General features: G+C 45.1%; 1 protein-coding gene across 3 annotated transcripts in view; it reads right to left on the reverse strand.

Moving 5' to 3' along the window:
• Nucleotides 1-18,965, reverse strand: part of LOC122558192 (transcription initiation factor TFIID subunit 4) — a 370,919-nt gene that overhangs the window by 41,418 nt on the left and 310,536 nt on the right. The window contains exon 16 of one of the 3 annotated variants that reach the window (XM_087995691.1): nucleotides 2,935-3,033. The exons of the other annotated variants lie outside the window; for them this stretch is intronic. Within the exon in view, the coding sequence (XP_087851817.1) occupies nucleotides 2,977-3,033 (57 nt within the window). The 3' untranslated portion in view covers nucleotides 2,935-2,976. Of the gene's footprint in view, nucleotides 1-2,934; nucleotides 3,034-18,965 lie in introns of those variants that run through there. 3 annotated transcript variants of the gene reach the window in all.

Consider the following 18,965-nt stretch of genomic DNA (forward strand, 5'->3'; position numbering starts at 1 on the left):
GGACCAGCAAGCCATTGTTGCCAGGACTGTCACTGACCTCATTACCTCCAGAGATCTTCTGCCCACTGCTTCCAACTGAGTAATCTCCCAATCCCTGACAGCCCGCTTCTACCTCCTTCCCAAAATTCACAAACAGGCCCACAGTATCAGCCTGTTTCTGCCCCACTGAGCTCATTTCCTCCTATCTTGACTTCGTCCTCTCTCCATTTGTCCAGATCCTGCACACCTACATGTAAGATTCTTCTGACGATCTCCATAACTGCATCCTGTTCACCAAGGATGTCCAATCCCTCTATACCTTCACCCCCACCAGGACAGACTGAGAGCTCTCGGCTTCTTCCTTGACCAGAGGCCTGAACATTCCCCATCCACTGTCTTCTCTGCCTGGCTGAACGTGTTCTCTCACTGAACAATTTCTCTTTTAATTCATCTCACTTCTGCCAAGTCAAAGGAGTAGCTATGGGCACCTGTCTGGGTCCCAGTTATGCCTGCCTCTTTATGGAGTATGTGGAATGATCATTGGACCCTCCCACAACTCTTTCTTTGGTACTTTGATGACTGCTTTCGTGCCATTTCACACTCCCGCCCGGACCTCGAAAACTTCATTCATTTTGCGTCCAATTTCCACCTCAATAATTTTCACCTTGTCCATGTCCAATATTTCCCTTCCTTTCTTTGACCTCTCTATCTCCATTTTGGGGAATAAACTGTCTGCTGCCATCCACTACAGAGCCACTGTCTCCCATAGCGACCTTCAGTACAGCTCGTCACACCCCACGTCCTGCAAGGACTCCATCCCATTCTACCAATTCCTTCGCCTACATTACATCTGTTTGGATGATGCCACCTTCCATGACAGCATTGCTGACATGGCTCGCTTCTTCCATGACCATGGTTTCCCACCCACTGTGGTTGACAGGGCCTCAACTGCATCTGACCTATCAGCCGTGCTTCCACCCTTGCCCCTTTCCATCACTCACAGCAGCATGATCGGGTCTCCCTTGGACTTCTTATCTCATTAACACCTTGGTACAAACATGATTAAAAGAGCTGAACTCCAGAGGTGAGGTGATAGCAACTGTTCTTGACATGAAGGCCACATTTGACTGAGTCTGGCATCAATGAGCCTAAGAAAATCTGAAGTTCATAGCAATTGGGAAAATCTCTGTTGGTTGGAATCACACCCACACAAACTGAAAATGGTTATGGTTGCGAAAGATTAATCATTTTAGTCCAAGGACATTGCTGCACAAATTCCTTAGGTAGACAAGCGGCTGGGAGAACACAGCAAGCTAGGCAGCATCAGGAGGTGGAGAAGTCAACGTTTCGGGTGTAGCCCTTCTTCAGGACTGGGGGTGAGTGTAAGGAGAGCTACAGATGGGGGGGGGGCTTGAGGTAGGGATAGGTAAACACAAGTAGAAAGTCCGACCTGGTTGCTCGATGGGAGGAATGAATCTGGTTGGTAGCTGGAAGGGAAGGTTGGATCAGAATTCCTTAGGGTAGTGCTCTCAGCCCAACCATCTTCAGCTGCTCCATCAATGTTCTTCCCTCCATACTGAGGTGAGATGTGGGATGTTCCCTGATGATTACACAGTGTTGACAATACCTCAGACAGTGAAGCATTACATGTCCACATGCAGGTGACCCTCAATAACATCACGGCTTGGGCTAATAAATGTTAAGTTTATACCAGCATCGCACAAATGCCTAAGCAATGATCATCTCCAACAAGAGAGAATCTAACCATTGCATCTTGACATTCAATGGTATTATCATTGCTGAATTATTAACATCTTTGGGGTTACCATTGACAAGAAGCTGAACAAGACTAGCCATACAACTAGGGGATTGGGAATTCTATAGCAAGTAATCTATCACCCATTTCCCCAAGGCCTATCCACACCTACAAGGCACAAATCAAGAAAGTTACAAAATATTCCCCACTTGCCTGAATGAGTTGGGAACAAGAGTCTAGATTAGAGTGGTGCTGGAAAAGCACAGCAGTTCAGGTAGCATCCAAGGAGCAGTAAAATCGACGTTTCGGGCAAAAGCCCTTCATCAGGCTTTAGCCCAAAACGTCGATTTTCCTGCTCCTCGGATGCTGCCTGAACGGCTGTGCTTTTCCAGCACCACTCTAATCTAGACTCTGGTGTCCAGCATCTGCAGTCATTGTTTTTACCTGAGTTGGGAACAAGTCTGGATACACAACCAAAATAAAAACAGCCTGCTTGATTGGCGCCCCATCCACCACCTTGTGCTACCTATGGGCAGCAGCAGCAGCGTGCGTCAATTACAAGGTGCAGTACTGCAACTCACACACACTCCTTCAACAGCATTTTCCAAACCCACAACCTCTGTTAGTGATGTATGGAAATGCCACTGCTTGCAACTTCCTCTCCATGCTGCACACATCATATAAACTTGGAACTACATTGCTGTTTCTTCACTGTCACGCAATCAAAATCTTGGAACTCCTTTCCCAATGGAACTGTGGGTGTAGATATAAGATACGGACAGCAGCAATTCGAGAAGGTAGCTCATCACAAGCTTTTCTGGCCAATTAGAGACAATTAAGGCACTAAATGCTGGCCTTGCCTGCAATGCTCGAATCAGAGAACAAATAAAAAAAGGCTAATAGGGAACAAAGTGGAATTGGAGGCACCTATCCTGGGATGCTTGTATACTGCATTATATCAAAGCCACTGCTGATGTCTAGACTGGCTTCAAAAAGCCTCAAGTTGAAATCTGGCACTTCATCAAGAAGCTTGCAAGCCCAGGATCTGCATACACAGGACTCACACCACACAGCTGATTACAAGCAAGAAGAATATTGGGTTAGTATTTGCATTAATATTGAAATAAAATAACACAGGTGAAATAAAATAATAGGAAATTACCATGACAGTGACCCAAAATCAACCTTTACTACCTGAAGTTTTTGTGAAACAAGACCGCTTTTAACAAGCTCCACCCTGATCACAGCATAGCCTTTGGGTAACGAGTTAGAACAAGGTGGCTGCCGCAGTCGGCACCCTGGAACAGAATATCAAACATAAGAGGAGTAAAGTCAGCAGCATTAGTCCAAAGTGCTAGAGTAGAGGCAGAATATCAAGATAAGGCATATAACAGAGACAATTTTATAATGCTGAGTCTGACAGTGAAGGTAATGGGTAAAAGAGAGACAATGTTATAACAGTGAACATGATAGTGAGATATTGAGCATAACAGAAAAAGTACTAAAAACAGAGATCCTGTAAATGGAGATGGGTCTAAAGTACAAACAGAGCTATAGCTGACAGCCTGCTAATGAACGCTGGGTATGTAGTAACAGAAACAATTCTGTGACATGGTAATGAGTGTTGATTTTAAGGAATTGTGTTCAAGCTGGATAAAAATGCAACTGAAGCACTGCAAGGACAGATAAACAGGCTGCGATCCACCCTGGGGTGACGAGGGGGAAGCCAGAATCACGAGCCAGATTTAGCAGGCAAGTGGTTGCACCAGCCTCCCACAACTTTAGCCCCTTCTTGTCTTCAAATACCTCAGCACTTCAGGATGACCTTTACTAACTGACTGTGTGGGGGAGGGGAAAATTAGCTTGGGGACAAAATCAGCCTTTTCAAAGAGCTTTAATTTTCCAACTAATCAAATGAACTCCCTCCACCCTACCTAAAACATATACAATCCCGGCTCCAATTTAATTTGAGTTCTCAGGAAACAAATTCATTTTCTTATTTTGTTTGTGTGTTTTTTTAAACAGAATGAAAAGGGATCATTACATCTCTTGAAGGTTTTAGGTTAGACTTCAATTGGACAATTCCTCTCTTTAGCTACCCTCTTTCTCATTTCTACCCACCCTGTTTCCACTGCCCTATTTTATACAGTTTCAGATTAAACTTTGAGATACCAAAGAGTTAACAGAAATCAAGTGGGGATGCTGGGGGCCGCAATGCTGCAGAACACAGCAGTGTTCGTGCGAAGGCAACTCATTTCCCGAAACACTGCAGACATACTGCCCCAGGCAATCCAAAACCTTTAGAGACTAAAATGGCTTGCAGGAGTTCGAAGTAATAAGGTGTTTTTTTTCCCTGCTTTTCTCCTGCCGAAAAAAGAAAGGCTTGTATAGCTGGAGATTTGCAGTGCCAGAAACCCCAGATATTATGTGGTTTATTTTAAGCTGCATTTGAGCTGTTGTGTTTTAAATGGAGCTTTGTGTGTTTATTAAGCGAAATTCTGTAATAGTATGATATCCTGATTGTTCTGGCATCAGTTTTAGTGGAAATTAACTTGTTTCGCAAGATTAACTCTCTCCCCTTAATGAGAAGTCTTGTAAAAGAGAGATGTTGTGAAATTCTCATCTGCTTCTAACAAACATTCAGAATAATAGGTACCTAGGAGGGAAGTCTGAGGTCATGAACACCAGCAAAGTATTCAGTTGCTGATTAATACTTTGCAAAATATCCTCTTCCCCCTGCAGCCACAAACTGCCTCTTAGCTATCTGCTAGTGCAATTTTCATGGAAACAGATCTGATTTTTTTTAGGTGTTTGATCAGTTGCAATTGCATTCTGCATGTTCTGCAAGTTAGTTGTTGCACTGTGTGATGGGTTGTGTCATAGGCTACATAACTAATCAAACTACTATTTACATTTGTGATAAATATAATGATTCAACAACTGAGCTCTGTCAGTCTTACACAATCAGGAGCACTTGCCTTTCAGTTAGAAGGGGGTGCATTCAAGCCTGAGACTTCAGGATATATAAGAACATAATAATTAGGAGCAGGAGGAGGCCATTCAGCCCCTTGAGCCTGCTCTACCATGCAATACGATCATGGCCTTAATTCCACTTTCCTGCCCACTCCCCATAATCCTTTAACCCATTACTAATTCAAAATTTGTCTATCTGCTCCTTAAATTTAATCAATGTCCCAGCATCCATCATAATCTGGGGTGGTGAATTTCACAGATTCAAATCATTTCTCCTCAACTCTATTTTAAATTTGCTAACCCTCATCCTAAAACTATGACTGTCATTCTAAATTACCCCACATAAGGAAACATCCTCTCTGTGTCTATTTTGTCAATTCCCTTTGGCCGCTTATTTACTTCAGTTAGATCTCCTTTTATTCATATCAACTCCATTAGTCTCATCTGCTCAATTTCTTTTCAAAAGACAAGTCCCTGATCTCTGGAATCAATCTAGAGAATCTCTCCTGAACTGCCTCTAATTCAAAAACATCCTTCCTCAATAAGGGCACCAACACTGTACACAGTACTCTAAGTGCGGTCTCATGAATGCCTTGTACAGTTGCAGCAACACTTCCCTACTTTGATAAACAATTCCTTGAGCATAAATGTCAAAATTACGTTTGCTTTGCTTATGACTTGTTGGACCCATACATTAGTTTTCTGTGATTCATGCATGAAGACACCCAGATCCCTCTGAACCAAAGCTCTCTGAAGTTTCCCTCCATTTTGATAATAGGCTGCCTTTCTATTCTTCAGACCAAAATGGATAACCTCACATTCATCTGCATTAAACTACATCTACGAAGTGTTGGCCCATTCACCTCACCTGACCATATCCCTAATTATTATATTCATTACATCCCTTTCCCAAGTAGCTGAGGCTGAACTCAACTATTTGTGACATTGGTGCCATATCTGACCCTAAGATGAGCTTTCAACTCCGTATTTACGCCATCGTTGAGGGACTTGACTATTTAAACACAACCTTGACTGGTCTTCCATGGTCAATTCCCTGTAAAAGTGAACTTTAGCAGCCTATGTCCCAACTAGTGCAGTCCCATCAAATCTCACCTTTGCACTCACCAACACTTTGAGGCCACACCTTGATAGGAAAATGATCTTGTTTTCCAACTGCTCAACTGCTGTTTCACTTCCTACCTCTGAACTGTTTTGTGTCTCTCCAACCCTTCATGATATCTGCATGCCTTGGTTCTTCATGCCTCTTTTTAATCACTACAGTGTTGGTGATTTGCCATGTCTTTATTTGCCTACGCCTGAAACTCTGGAATTTCCTGCATCTCTAGTTCTCTCTCCTCCTTCAAACAGTTCTTGAAACCGGCTCCATTACTAAAAACAACTGACCACCTGCCCGAACACCTCCTTATGTGGCTAAGTGTCAAACTTTATTTAATAGTGCTCTACTGAAGCTCCTTGGGACATTTAATATCATGGCGATGGAGAATCATGTAGGGGACTGGATAGTAGTTTAGAAGAAGCAAGGGAAGGGTATAGGGAGGAATCTTATATTTACACAGTAGCTTGCTGCAATTTCAGAAAACAGGAAGAACTTCTTTGGAGTGCAGTGACCATGATTATGGAGGTCAATAGTTAGTTATGATATAGTTGATAGAGAATGCTGGAGAAACTCAGAAAATCAGACAGCATCTGCTGACAGAGAAATAGAGTTAACGTTTGGAGTCCAGTATGATTTCTTCGGAACTTTCAGTGCAAAAGTCAAGGACGAAGCATTTACAATCATTTCCAGTCAAAATGCCAAAGCGATGATTTACTTTGGCCTTGCTGAGGTTTGTGGTATCACTGGTGCTCATCTTTGCCCAATGTGACAACAAATATGGATATAGTATAGACAATATGCCCTGACAACATCCTGGCTGTGCTTCTGGATTAGTGGTGCTGGAAGAGCACAGTAGTTCAGGCAGCATCCAAGGAGCAATGAAATCGACGTTTCGGGCAAAAGCCCTTCATCAGGAATAAAAGCTGGTAGAGATGAGTTCAGTGGGGCAGGAGCATGCTGAGACAATAGGTCGGCCAGGGTGGTCAGGCTTGTGGATCTTGGGAAGAAGGTAGAACCGGGCAGTGCAGGGTTCCCGGACTATGAGGTTGGAAGCTGTGGGTGGGAGATCTCCTGAGGTGATGAGGTTCTGTATGGTCTGGGAGATGATGGTTTGGTGATGGGGGGTGGGGTCATGATCGAGGGGGCAGTAGGAAGAGGTGTTCTCGAGTTGGCGTTTGGCTTCAGCGGTGTAGAGGTCAGTGTGCCAGACTACCACTGCGCCTCCTTTATCCGCTGGCTTGATGGTGAGGTTGGGATTGGAGCAGAGGGATTGGAGGGCTGCGCGTTATGAGGGTGAGAGGTTGGAGTGGGGGAGGGGGGTAGACAGGTTCAGGCGGTTAATGCCCGGCGGCAGTTGGAAATGAAGAGGCCGAGGGCAGATAATAGGCCAGCGCGGGGTGTCCAGGTGGATGCAGTGTGTTGGAGGTGGGCGAAGGGGTCTTCGGAAGGTGGGCGGGAATCCTGACTGTGTAGGTAAGCTCGGAGGCAGAGGCGACGGAAGAATTGTTTGATGTCACGGCATGTATTAAATTAATTGATGCGTGGACGGAGGGGGATGAAGGTTAGTCCTTTGCTGAGAACTGATCGTTCGTCCTCAGTGAGGGGGAGGTCTGGAGGGATGGTGAAAACTCGGCAGGGCTGGGAGCTGGGATCTGGTGTGGGTGTGGAGCTGGGAGTGGGGGCGAAACCTGTAACTGGAGTGGGTGTGATGGTGGGGTGAATGGGGTTGGAGTCATGAGCAGGGGTAGTGTTCCCCTCGGGGTTCTGGGGGGTGGGGATAGTGACAGTGGGGTCTGTGGGGGGCGTGTCAGCAGAATGCAGGTGAGTGGCGCTGGTGGGGGCGGAAGTGGTGGTGACCACGGCAGTAGGGGTGGCGGAAGTCACTGAGCGTGTGGCATCAGCGATGATGTGAGGGGCGGAAGTGATGTCACATGTGATGCATGAGGAATTGTGAGGGGTGGAAGTGGTTGTGGGAGTGGCCATGATGGGGGCGGAAGTGACATCATCAATCAGCGTGGGGGTGGCAGCTACATCAGCCGCATGGCTGATGGTGTCTGAGTAGTTTCCGAGGCCAGGGGAATCTTCTGGAATGTTTGAGGAGCGCTGGTTATGGAGGTGGGTAGATAAAAGTTTGTTGTACTTACAGTTTTTGATGTTTGACATGGAATTGAAATACTGTTTGTTGAGAGTATGAATTCTCCTGAGGATGTAGTACAGAGAGAGTGTGGCCCTCAGCTGAGGCGGGGCTGACTGTAGAGAGGTTAGGTGCCGGTGCATTGCTGCAAGCGTGGAGCGGAGGATCTTGAAGGAGAACCGTTGCTGGTGTTTTTGAATCTGTAATCTGTACTGTTTGTCCTGTTCGGGTCCGAACTCTGCTGGTTTAAAGGTGGTCCGGAGTCCGTGTGGGATGAGTTGGTTATGGAGGCAGGCACTGAGGAAGCAAATGTGGCTGTGGTCGCGAGTTTGTTTCACGACATGGTTGAAGAGCTTCAGGGCAGAGGAAATGACCTGGGAGTTGCAGTGGGAAAGGGATTCCCTGAGATTCTTGTAGAGAGAGGAGGAAAACTTCTTCAAGGCAGGCATCCTTGCAAGAGGATTCGCAATAGGGTTAAAATCAACGAGGTAAAAACAATGACTGCAGATGCTGGAAACCAGATTCTGGATTAGTGGTGCTGGAAGAGCACAGCAGTTTAGGCAGCATCCAAGGAGCAGCGAAATCTACATTTCGGGCAAAAGCCCTTCATCAGGAATAAAAGGGTTTTATTCCTGATGAAGGACTTTTGCACGAAACGTCGATTTCGCTGTTCCTTGGATGCTGCCTGAACTGCTGTGCTCTTCCAGCACCACTAATCCAGAATCTGGTTTCCAGAATCTGCAGTCATTGTTTTTACAACATCCTGGCTGTGGCCCAGGATAAGCTAAATGCAGCCAAGGTGTTCCTGTATAGCTACAACACTGGCATCACAATGATTTGATTTGATTTATTGCTGTCACATGTACCTAAGTACAGTGAAATGTTTTGTTTTGCAAGCAGTACAGGCAGATCATAGCAAACAAAGACATACAGATCAGAGGATGCTTACACTGTCCAAGTATGTTCTGACAACAAAGTAGCCAGAAATCTAGTCAACCAATTATCACCCCACAGATCTACTCTTAATCATAAGAAAGGAATGGAAGGTGTCGTTGATATTGCAATCAAATGGCTTGTAATTAGTCAAGAGTAACCTGTTCATCACTGCAGTCGGGTTCCACCAAGGGCAACTGACTCATTACAATCTCATTACAGCCTTGGTCCAAATTTTTCTTATTCCTTCATGGAATGTTGGCATTATTGGCTGGACCAGCATTTACTGCTCATCCTAATCTCCCTTGAGAAATTCGTTGTGAATTTACTTCCTGAACTAGTGCAGTCCATGCACAGTGCTGGGAGGGTGGGAGTTCCAGGATTTTGACTCCGCGATGATGAGAGAGGATCAATATATTTCAAAAGTAGGATGGTATGTAGCTTAGGAGAAAAATTTCAGGTGAAGGTGTTCCTATTGATGTGCTGTCTTGGACCTTTTAGATGGTAGAGATTACAGAGGTTTGAAAGGTGTTGCTGAAGGAATGTGGTCAAAAAAGTTGAATTCAGAGGAGTATTGGTGCAATATTTATGAAGTGCCATCAGGAGTTGAGGAGCACGGGTTGGAACCATATCTATTCCATTAGGAGAAGGCTCTGACTGCTGACGGTCAATTATACCAGCACCAAGACATTGCCAATTAAATTCCTCAGGTATGTGCCTTAGCAACAATCACCCAATCATCTTCAGTTCCTTCAAAGACTTTTTCCCCAACAAAATGACAGCAGTGGGGTCATCACTGATAACCATACTGTTCAGTAGCATTCACAACTCCTCAGATGTTAAAGCAGTTAGCGTCAATATATAGAAAGACATACATGATATTCAGGCTTTGTAAGTGGCAAATAACATTTGCGCCACTCAAATGCCAAGCAATGATCACCTCCAATTAGAGACAATCTAAGGGTCAGTCCTTGTCATTCAACACTTTACCTGAAATGGATCTGTGGTGAGAAAAGGATATCAGAAGCTGGAAATTCTGTGATGAATAATTCACATTATAACTCCCCAAAGCCTGTCCACTGCCCATCTTCAACAAGACACAAAACAGCAATGTGATGGAACGCTCTCCAACATCTTCAAACCCTTGATCTCCATCACATAGAAAAGCAAAGGTAGCAGATATATGGGAACACAATCACATGAAACCCACCGACTCCCACAGCTACCTGGACTACACCTCCTCTCATCCTGCCTCCTGTAAAAGTGCTATCCCTTATTCCCAAATCCTCCAACTCCGCTGCATCTGCTCCCAGGATGTTCAATTCCACCACAGAACACACCAAAAGGCCTCCTTCTTCAAAGACCACAATTTCCCCTCCCATGTGGTTGATGATGCCCTCCAGCACATATCATCCACTTCCCGCACCTCCGCCCTCAAACCCTACTTCTCCAACTGCAAAAAGGACAGAACGCCTGCCCCCGGTCCTCACCTTCCACCCCACCAACCTCCGTATACATCGCATCACCCTCCGCCATTTCTGCCACCTACAAAACAGAGATACATTTCACTCCCCTATCCACTTTCCATAAAGACCATTCCCTCCGTGACTCTCATGTCTGGTCCATGGCCCCCACCATCGTGCCCTCCCGGCATCGTGCCCTCCCGGCACCTTCCCCTGCCACTGCAGGAATTGCAAAACCTATGCCTACATCTCCCCCCTCACCTCCGTCCACGGCCCCAAAGGAGCTTTCTACATCCATCAGAGTTTTACCTGCACTTCCACACGTGTCATTTACTATATCTGTTGTTCCCGGTGCAGTATCCTTCACATTGGGGACACAGGATACCTACTTCCAGAGTGCTTCAGAGAACATCTCTGGGACACTCGCACCAACCAATCCCACTGCCCTGTGGCCAAACACTTCAACTCCCCCTCCCACTCCACCAAGGACATGCAGGCTTTGGGCCTCCCTCATCGCCACTCCCTGGAGGAAAAATGCCTGCTCTGCTGCCTTGGGACCCTCCATTCGCATGGCATCAATGTGGACTTCACCAGTTTCCTTACTTTCCCCTCCTCCCACCTTATTTCAGATCCAACCTTTCAACTTGGCACTGCACTCATGAACTGCCCTACCTGTCCATCTTCCATCCCACCTTTCTCTGACCTATCACCATTACCCCCACCTCCATCTACATATCATACTCTCAGCTACCTTGGCCCCAGCCCCACCTCCCTCCCATTTATCTCTCAACCCCCTTGGCTCACAAGCCCCACTCCTGATGGAGGCTCTTGCCCGACACGTCGATTCTCCTGCTCTTCGGATGCTGCCTGACTTGCTGTGCTTTTCCAACGCCACACTCTCAATTTTGACCTCCAGCACCTGCAGTCCTCACTTTCTCGCACATGAAAGCCACCACCCCGTCCCCTCCCCAAAAAGCCACACACTATCCTGACTGGAAAGTATATTATGTATACAGAGGAACCTTAATTATCCGAAGGACATGTGCAGGGACTATTTCAGTCGGTTAATCAAATTCCAGATAATTGAATGCCGGATAATATAGTTTAGCCAAGCATTGGGACCTTGTGACCTTGCCGGATAATCTGATATTCATATAATTGAATGCCAGATAATTGAGGTTCCTCTGTATACTCAAGTAATAGTCGATCTCATGTAAAAGCCAACCCTCTATTTTTGGCCAAATAACCTGGAATTTTCCATGTATCTCCTGTGAAAGTCGATGCCAGTTCTTCACAGATAACAGATCAATGTTTATGAGTCATTATGCAAGCCGTCATATTCCGCTTCAGCTTTCCAGTCTGCTGGCTGTTACACTCCACTCCCAGTCTTCCAGTCTGCTGGCTGTAATGTTTTGCTCCAAGTTTTCATAGTTACTATAATTCTTTTTTTTCTTTATTGGTTTAGAGATCAGTTGTGCTTCTGCTAATGATACGGTATGAATTTTGACGGGCATGACTTTCAGCCCCTCAAAAGTAGTATCCATGTAAGAGTTTAACCTTAAAAAAATAATGTGACTATTACTCAAGTATATACGGTTCCTTTCCTTCACTGTTCCCGATTCAAAATCCTGGAAATCTTCCTCTAACAGCATTGTGGAAGTATCTAATATAGTGAGTGTAATGAGGTCAACTAGGTGGACCTCACACAAAATGAGTTCCCTAATTGGGGCTGTTAAACTGGTCCAGTCAGGGAGCCCTGGCTGACAGATAAGAACAGGCATGTCAGACACCCTGCTCACTCTGACAGCTGTCTCTGAGAGACCCGGATCAGTGTCAAGGACTCTCCGCGTGTAAATAAAGGGGGGCTTGGTGACGGGATACCAGAATCTATAGAAATATTTCAGTGGCGATGAGGGAAAAGCATGTTTCTGAAGACATTCACTTCCAACAGTCATCTTTGCATTGGGGGTAAGCATTTCTGCCATCATGCTGTTATTTGGGAAGCTTGACTCATTTGATCCTGCCACTGAAGACTGGCCCAGTACGTGGAGAGAATGCATTACATTTTACAGGCAACTGATACTGGGGCAGATAAAACATAATGTGTGAATCTCCTGATAGCTTGTGAACCTGTAGCTTCTTCAGTTATCAGGAGCGTAACATTCCCTGAGACACCAGGTACAAAAACCTTTCAAGAGTTAATGGACTTAGTTAATGAATATTATGACCCCAAGCTTCCTCTAATTTGAGATCAGTTTTACTTGGTAATGTAAGAACCAGGGGAACATGTATGAGGATTTTTGACGAGGTTAAGACAATTTGCAGAGACATGTTACATTCGTTTAACACTTAACGAGGTGCTGAGAGACCGTTTGGTATGTGGAATTAATGATGTAACCATGCAAAAGTGCCTACCAGCTTAAACCCTACTGGACTTCAAACAGGCACTACAACCGGCTTTATCTTTGGAAAATACAGCAAGTGGAACATGTGTTGCAGGGTATTCTGACGGAAGTGGACATCCTTGACAGTCCGACTGAATTTGGGGGACACCACTTGAGGGCAGGCAATTTGGAGGGTTTGAGCTATAGGGAGAGGCTGAACAGGCTGGGGCTGTTTTCCCTGGAGCGTCGGAGGCTGAGGGGTGACCTTATAGAGGTTTACAAAATGATGAGGGGTGTGGATAGGGTAAATAGGCAAAGTCTTTTCCCTGGGGTCGGGGAGTCCAGAACTAGAGGGGCATAGGTTTAGGGTGAGAGGGGAAAGATATAAAAGAGACCTAAGAGGCAACGTTTTCACACAGAGGATGGTACGTGTAAGGAATGAGCTGCCAGAGGAAGTGGTGGAGGCTGGTACAATTGCAACATTTAAGAGGCATTTGGATGGGTATATGAATAGGAAGGGTTTGGAGGGATATGGGCTTGGTGCTGCCAGGTGGGACTAGATTGGGTTGGGATATCTGGTCGGCATGGACAGGTTGGACCGAAGGGTCTGTTTCCATGCTGTACATCTCTATGACTCTATAATTGCATAGCCTCAGTCAGGACATGTCCTGAACAGAAGGACTCGAGGTCACTCGCAGCAAAACTCCAAAACAAAGCCAAGCCTCAGCAAAATGGTTAAAAGTTTCTTCAGGATCTGGGCTGAAAAGCCATTGTAGTTGCTGCCAGTGTGAAGTCCTAATTAAATACCCGGAGGTTTTTCAGGAAGGTCGAGGGACTATCACAGGGGTTGAGGCCACCTTGCATTTCGACCAGGAAGCAATCCCATGATTCTGTAAGGCACACCCAGAGCCATTTGCCTTACGGGCAAAAGTAGAGGCAGGAATCAGGAGGCTGGAAAACAAAGGAATCATCAAACCAGTCCAGAGTGTGGAATGGGCAGCACCGATCATACCGATTGTGAAGCCCGGCGGCTCGATTTGCCTTGTGGGGATTTTAAACAAACAGTAAACTGCTTTCTGCAGCTGGTTAATACCCAAAACAAAACGACCAGTTCTCCCTCATATCAATTGAAAATGACAATGAAGGACAACAATTCAACTGGGATAACATTACCATACTGGGACAGGCCAAACAAAGACAAGCTCAGGAATCCCTGGAGGCCTGGTATTCATTCATTGGTTCCATTAACAAACATGTTGAAATAGACCCCATGAACAGACTACTTCTGTACAAAACCAGAAGTAGAACCACCCGACACAACAGACAGAACCATCTGAGTTCGGGGCAGATCACAATGACACTGTTTCATCCAGTGGCAACACAGCACTGAAACTGTCACCCAGGAGGAGATGAAACGTGTGCAAGAAAATCAACCAGCTCAGTGAACTGACAAACAATGTCCGCCACAACCCGAGCTACAGATCTTCACTAAAATCAAATACTAAGTGTGTATAACTACAAGTTGAAACACCATCTGGGAAGCCAAGTAGTGAACGTGGACACATTGAGCCATCTTCAGTTGGCAGATACACCTCCGGTGGTACCACCACTGGAAGAGTCCGTAATGGTTTTAGATTTTCTGGGCACACTTCCAGGCACGGCTGACAATATCAGACTTTGGATGCAGAATGATCCAGTCCTGGCAAAACTGAAACAGCTGATGGTGATGGGGAAACCAAAGAGCCATCACAACCAGAATTGAAATCTTTTAGACCCAGAGAGACCAGATCACTGTAGAGGATGTCATATTGTTATAGGGAGCAAGAATGATTGTCCTGAGTAAAGATCGCTGCCAGACACTGGCTGAACTCCACCAGGGTCATCCAGAGGTTTCCAAAATGAAGGTGTTGGTGAGAAGTTAGGTCTGTTAGCCAGGATTGGATGAAGACATTGCTGCATTGGTGGGGCAGTGCCCGGAGTACCAACAGCAGCTCCCCCACGTTCACAGGAACAGTCAGGTAAACTCTGGACTAGGTTACACGTCGGCTATGCAGATCCGTTCATGGACTCAGTGTTTGGAGTTCATTCGTCAAACACAGGGCCGATGAGTAGAAAATCTGCATCTTTTGCAATAGATGGACTTCTGGAAATATTGGTCACAGATAACAGGCATTATCTGTCAGCAGAGAATCTGAATCCTACGGTCAAATGGTATTTGAGATATAAGGTCAGCTCCATGCTATCCATTATCCAATGGTGTGGCAGAAAGAGAGTCAAAACGTTGAAGGCAGGCTTAAAGAAACAGCCTACAGCTTCACTAGATATCAAACTGTCCCAGTTCCTATTGGATTATAAGACCACCCCTCCTGCAACTACAGGGATTGTTCCAGCTGAGTTCACTCATGGAGAGAAGTCTCCGCAACAGGTTAAATCCAATCTTCCCAGACCTCGGGCGTGGGGTGGATGAAATGGAATCAGGAATGACAATGTCAGACACAAGACTCCACTAACTAAGAGAGACACTTTACTTCAGGGGATGAAGTCTGGTGTAGGAACCAGGGGAATGGCCCTGCATGGGCAAGAAGCATGGTTGAAGTGAGGTCAGGTCCAGGTCCAGTGACGTATGATGTTCAAGTAGATGCAATGGTCCTGAACAAGGACATGGACAATATGAAAGGTGCAAACTCGCAAACAGTGTGGAAGCAAAACATGTCTGGCTCCTCGACAACCTTTCTCATTGTTCCGCTATCAGTAGGCTTTCCCTCTCCATCAAGTGTTGAAGATTCCAAGGTGGACACGGTGAATGTCACTGCCTTGATACCTTTGCCGCCTGAAGAAGAGGATGAATTTCTTCGAAGACTCTCCAGGTGCAGGAGGTGAACTACTGTGTGTTACACACCACTCGTATCAGAGGCAGAGTTGGAGGAACCTGACCCGGGCTACAAAAAAAGAACTGGCCTATGTCTTAGACTCAGAGGGGGAAGGATGTAGGGATTGTAATGACGTCAGCCAGGTAGACCTCAGAGAATATGAGTTCCCTGATTGTGGCTGTTAATCTGATCCAATCAGGGAGCCCTGGCTGACACATAAGAACAGGAGTATCAGACATCCTGTTCACTCTGAGAGCTGGCTCAGAGGGAGCTGGGTCTGTGTCAAGAACTCTCGATGTGTGAGTAAAGGGGGACTTAGTGATGGGATACCGGCCTCTGTGGAGTCATTTCACTGACACTGCATGGACTGCAACTGTAAAAGGAGCAGTGCATTCCAGTTAGCTTCTCAATTAAAGATAGACAACAAACAAATTCTTGTTGATAATGTTCACAGGCCATGAATGAATAAACAAAAAGAGAGAATTTTAGCTATGAGGAATGATTCAGTAGGCTGCAGTCCGACTCTATGGAACAAAGGAGGTTAACAGAAAATTAGTTTGCGATCTACAAAAGAAGGTCCTACATCCCTTATCACATACTAAGGGACACAGATTCACAGTAATGAATTGTGATTTTTAAGTATCAGATGAGTTGAGTACTGTAATCCTTCAATGATATTATCAAGCGACTTCAGTGTGAAAATCTGGAGCAGGACAACAAAACTTCTCGTGATGTTTTATAAATCTGGCTCTAAATCATTTTGAGACAGAAGGGATAAAGTCAGTCTCCTGGGTGACCAAGTAGCGTAATGTGCTGGAATATTATTCTGGCAGATATCTGTAGGTTTTGGGCTCAACTCCAATTATGACAGATGGGTTTATGGTCTGCTCATCATTGCTCCCTCACTGAAGGCTGTTCAGGGTCACAAAACAACAAAGTTAGGCTACTCCAACCCAAATCCCACTGGATACAGGTTCACAAGCTCAAACAGCATCAACACTCAAGGAGCAAGAGCAGGAATTGAACATATGGTCTTTAGAGTCTGCTCTGATATTTTTCATGATCATAACTGACCGTATGCAGATACGATGGATCAAATTGCCTCTTTCTGTTCTGTAACAATTCTAATTCTGCAATCTTTGATTTTAACTCTATTTTCCTGTCAATTTCCCATTTCCTATCATTCCTTAAGATGCCAAAAATCTGTCCATCCCAACATTGAATGTATTCAATGATGGTGCATTGAAAATGATTGGGATAGAGAATTCCACAGATTTACAACCCTCTGAATGAAGCAATTTCTCATCATCTCAGTCCTAGATTATCATTTATCCTGTGAATGTGCCCTCACATTTTAGATTTCTGAGCCACTGGAAACATCTCTCAACATCTACTCTATCAGCCCCTTCAGAATCTCGTTTGTCTCACGGGGATCACATCTCACTCTTGGGGTGACAAGGAACATTCATGCTGCACACATGACAAGTGGTTACCATCTCCAACAAGAGAGAATCAACCCATCACCCTTGACCTTCAAAGACAGTACCTCACTGTCAACATCCTCAGGGTTACCACTGACCAAAACTTAACTGCACTAACCACATAAATGCTGTGGCTACATGAGCAGGTCAGTGGCTAGGAATCCTGGATTCCCTGTCATGAGTGTTTGATGGGGACAGTTTAAAGACAGCTTTAATCTGTATCTAACCCCTATGCTGTCGCTGGCTGTAGAATGTTTGGGGACAGAGTGAAGGTATCTTTATTCTACATCCTGAGCTGTCCCTTCCTTGAGTTTGTTGACAAGCCAATACAGAAGAAGCTTAATTCTGCACCTGACTGTGCTGTACAAGAGAATGCATGATGAGGAATTAATGTGTGGAATGTGAATTGCTTTATTCTTCAGCAATAACATGCCACCTTGACATCTTCAAAAGTTTTTTTAAAAAAAACACAACTTACTGAAAACAAAGGGTTAGGTGAACAATGGAATGGAGATACAGACTGTGGTATTATGCTGATATTTTTTATTTTCAAGAGAATAGAAGATGTTTTATCTTTAAATAATTTATGATATACTTGAATGACAGTCCTGAACTCAGGGTCCTGACTTAGAACAACTGCCATTCTGAACTAGAATTGACTGTTTATGTGATTTCTCCCCAGTATCAGTTCCATCTGTCTCACTCTCATGCAGAGATAAAAGACCCTACATTGCCCTAGTCCATGACACTATTGTTTAGAATGGAAGACTTGCCTTAAGCACCTTTCATGGCTACAAGGCATCTCTAAGAGTACACAGAAAGCTCTCATAAACAGTAACATGAAATAGCCAGCTAATCTAAAAGGGATCTAAGGGGCAACTTTTTCACATAGAGGGTGGTACATGTATGGAATGACCCGCCAGAGGAAGTGGTGGAGGCTGGTACAATTATAGCATCTAAAAGGCATATGGATGGGTACATGTATATGAAGGGTTTAGAGAGACATAGGCAAAGTGCTGGCAAATGGGGCTAGATTAGATTAGGATATCCGGTCAGCATGGACGAGTTGGACCAAAGGGTCTGTTTCCGTGCTGTAAATCTCTATGACTCTAAGTGATTTACATTGGCTAGGTCACCCTTGTTCTTCAAAACTGTGCCAAGCTCTCTTTTACACCTGCCTGAGGGTTGCAGATAGGATCTTAATTTTATTAACTTCTCCACAAGACACAATTGCTCAATGCACTGGAGTACCAGCCTCAAAGTTATGCGCTTGAATCCTGGAGTGGAACCTGCAACCAGTATCTTCTGACTCAGAGGGGCAAGTAAACTACCAACTGAGCCACAACCAGCACATCAAGAAGGTTTAGTCGTACAATGCTTTACTATTACATTCAAAATTGGGAGAACACGAGTTCAAATCCGACTGAGACCTGGAAAATGAATTGTTTAGAAATCAGTCGGTGAAAGCTGTTACCAGTAAAATTGGCCACAAAGTATTAGATCATTATATCTGGGAATCTGATTGGATCATTAATTTTCTTTTACTCACTCACGGGTTGTAGGGAATGGTAGCTGGTGAGCATTTTTACCTTGTTGAATTGCTGCAGTCCATGTACTGTAGATTCACTCATAATGTCATTAGGAAGGGATTTCCAGGAAATCAGTGACACTGAAAGAAGGGTGAAATATGGTGGGCGGCACAGTGGTTAGCACTGCTGCCTCACAGCGCCAGAGACCCGGGTTCAATTCCCGCCTCAGGCGACTGACTGTGTGGAGTTTGCACATTCTCCCTGTGTCTGCGTGGGTTTCCCCCGGGTGCTCCGGTTTCCTCCCACAGTCCAAAGATGTGCAGGTCAGGTGAATTGGCCATGCTAA

This window comes from Chiloscyllium plagiosum, unplaced genomic scaffold (assembly GCF_037043375.1).
Source record: "Chiloscyllium plagiosum isolate Xiang-an unplaced genomic scaffold, Cpla_swu_hap1 HiC_scaffold_17, whole genome shotgun sequence".
NCBI classification, from domain to species: domain Eukaryota; kingdom Metazoa; phylum Chordata; class Chondrichthyes; order Orectolobiformes; family Hemiscylliidae; genus Chiloscyllium; species Chiloscyllium plagiosum.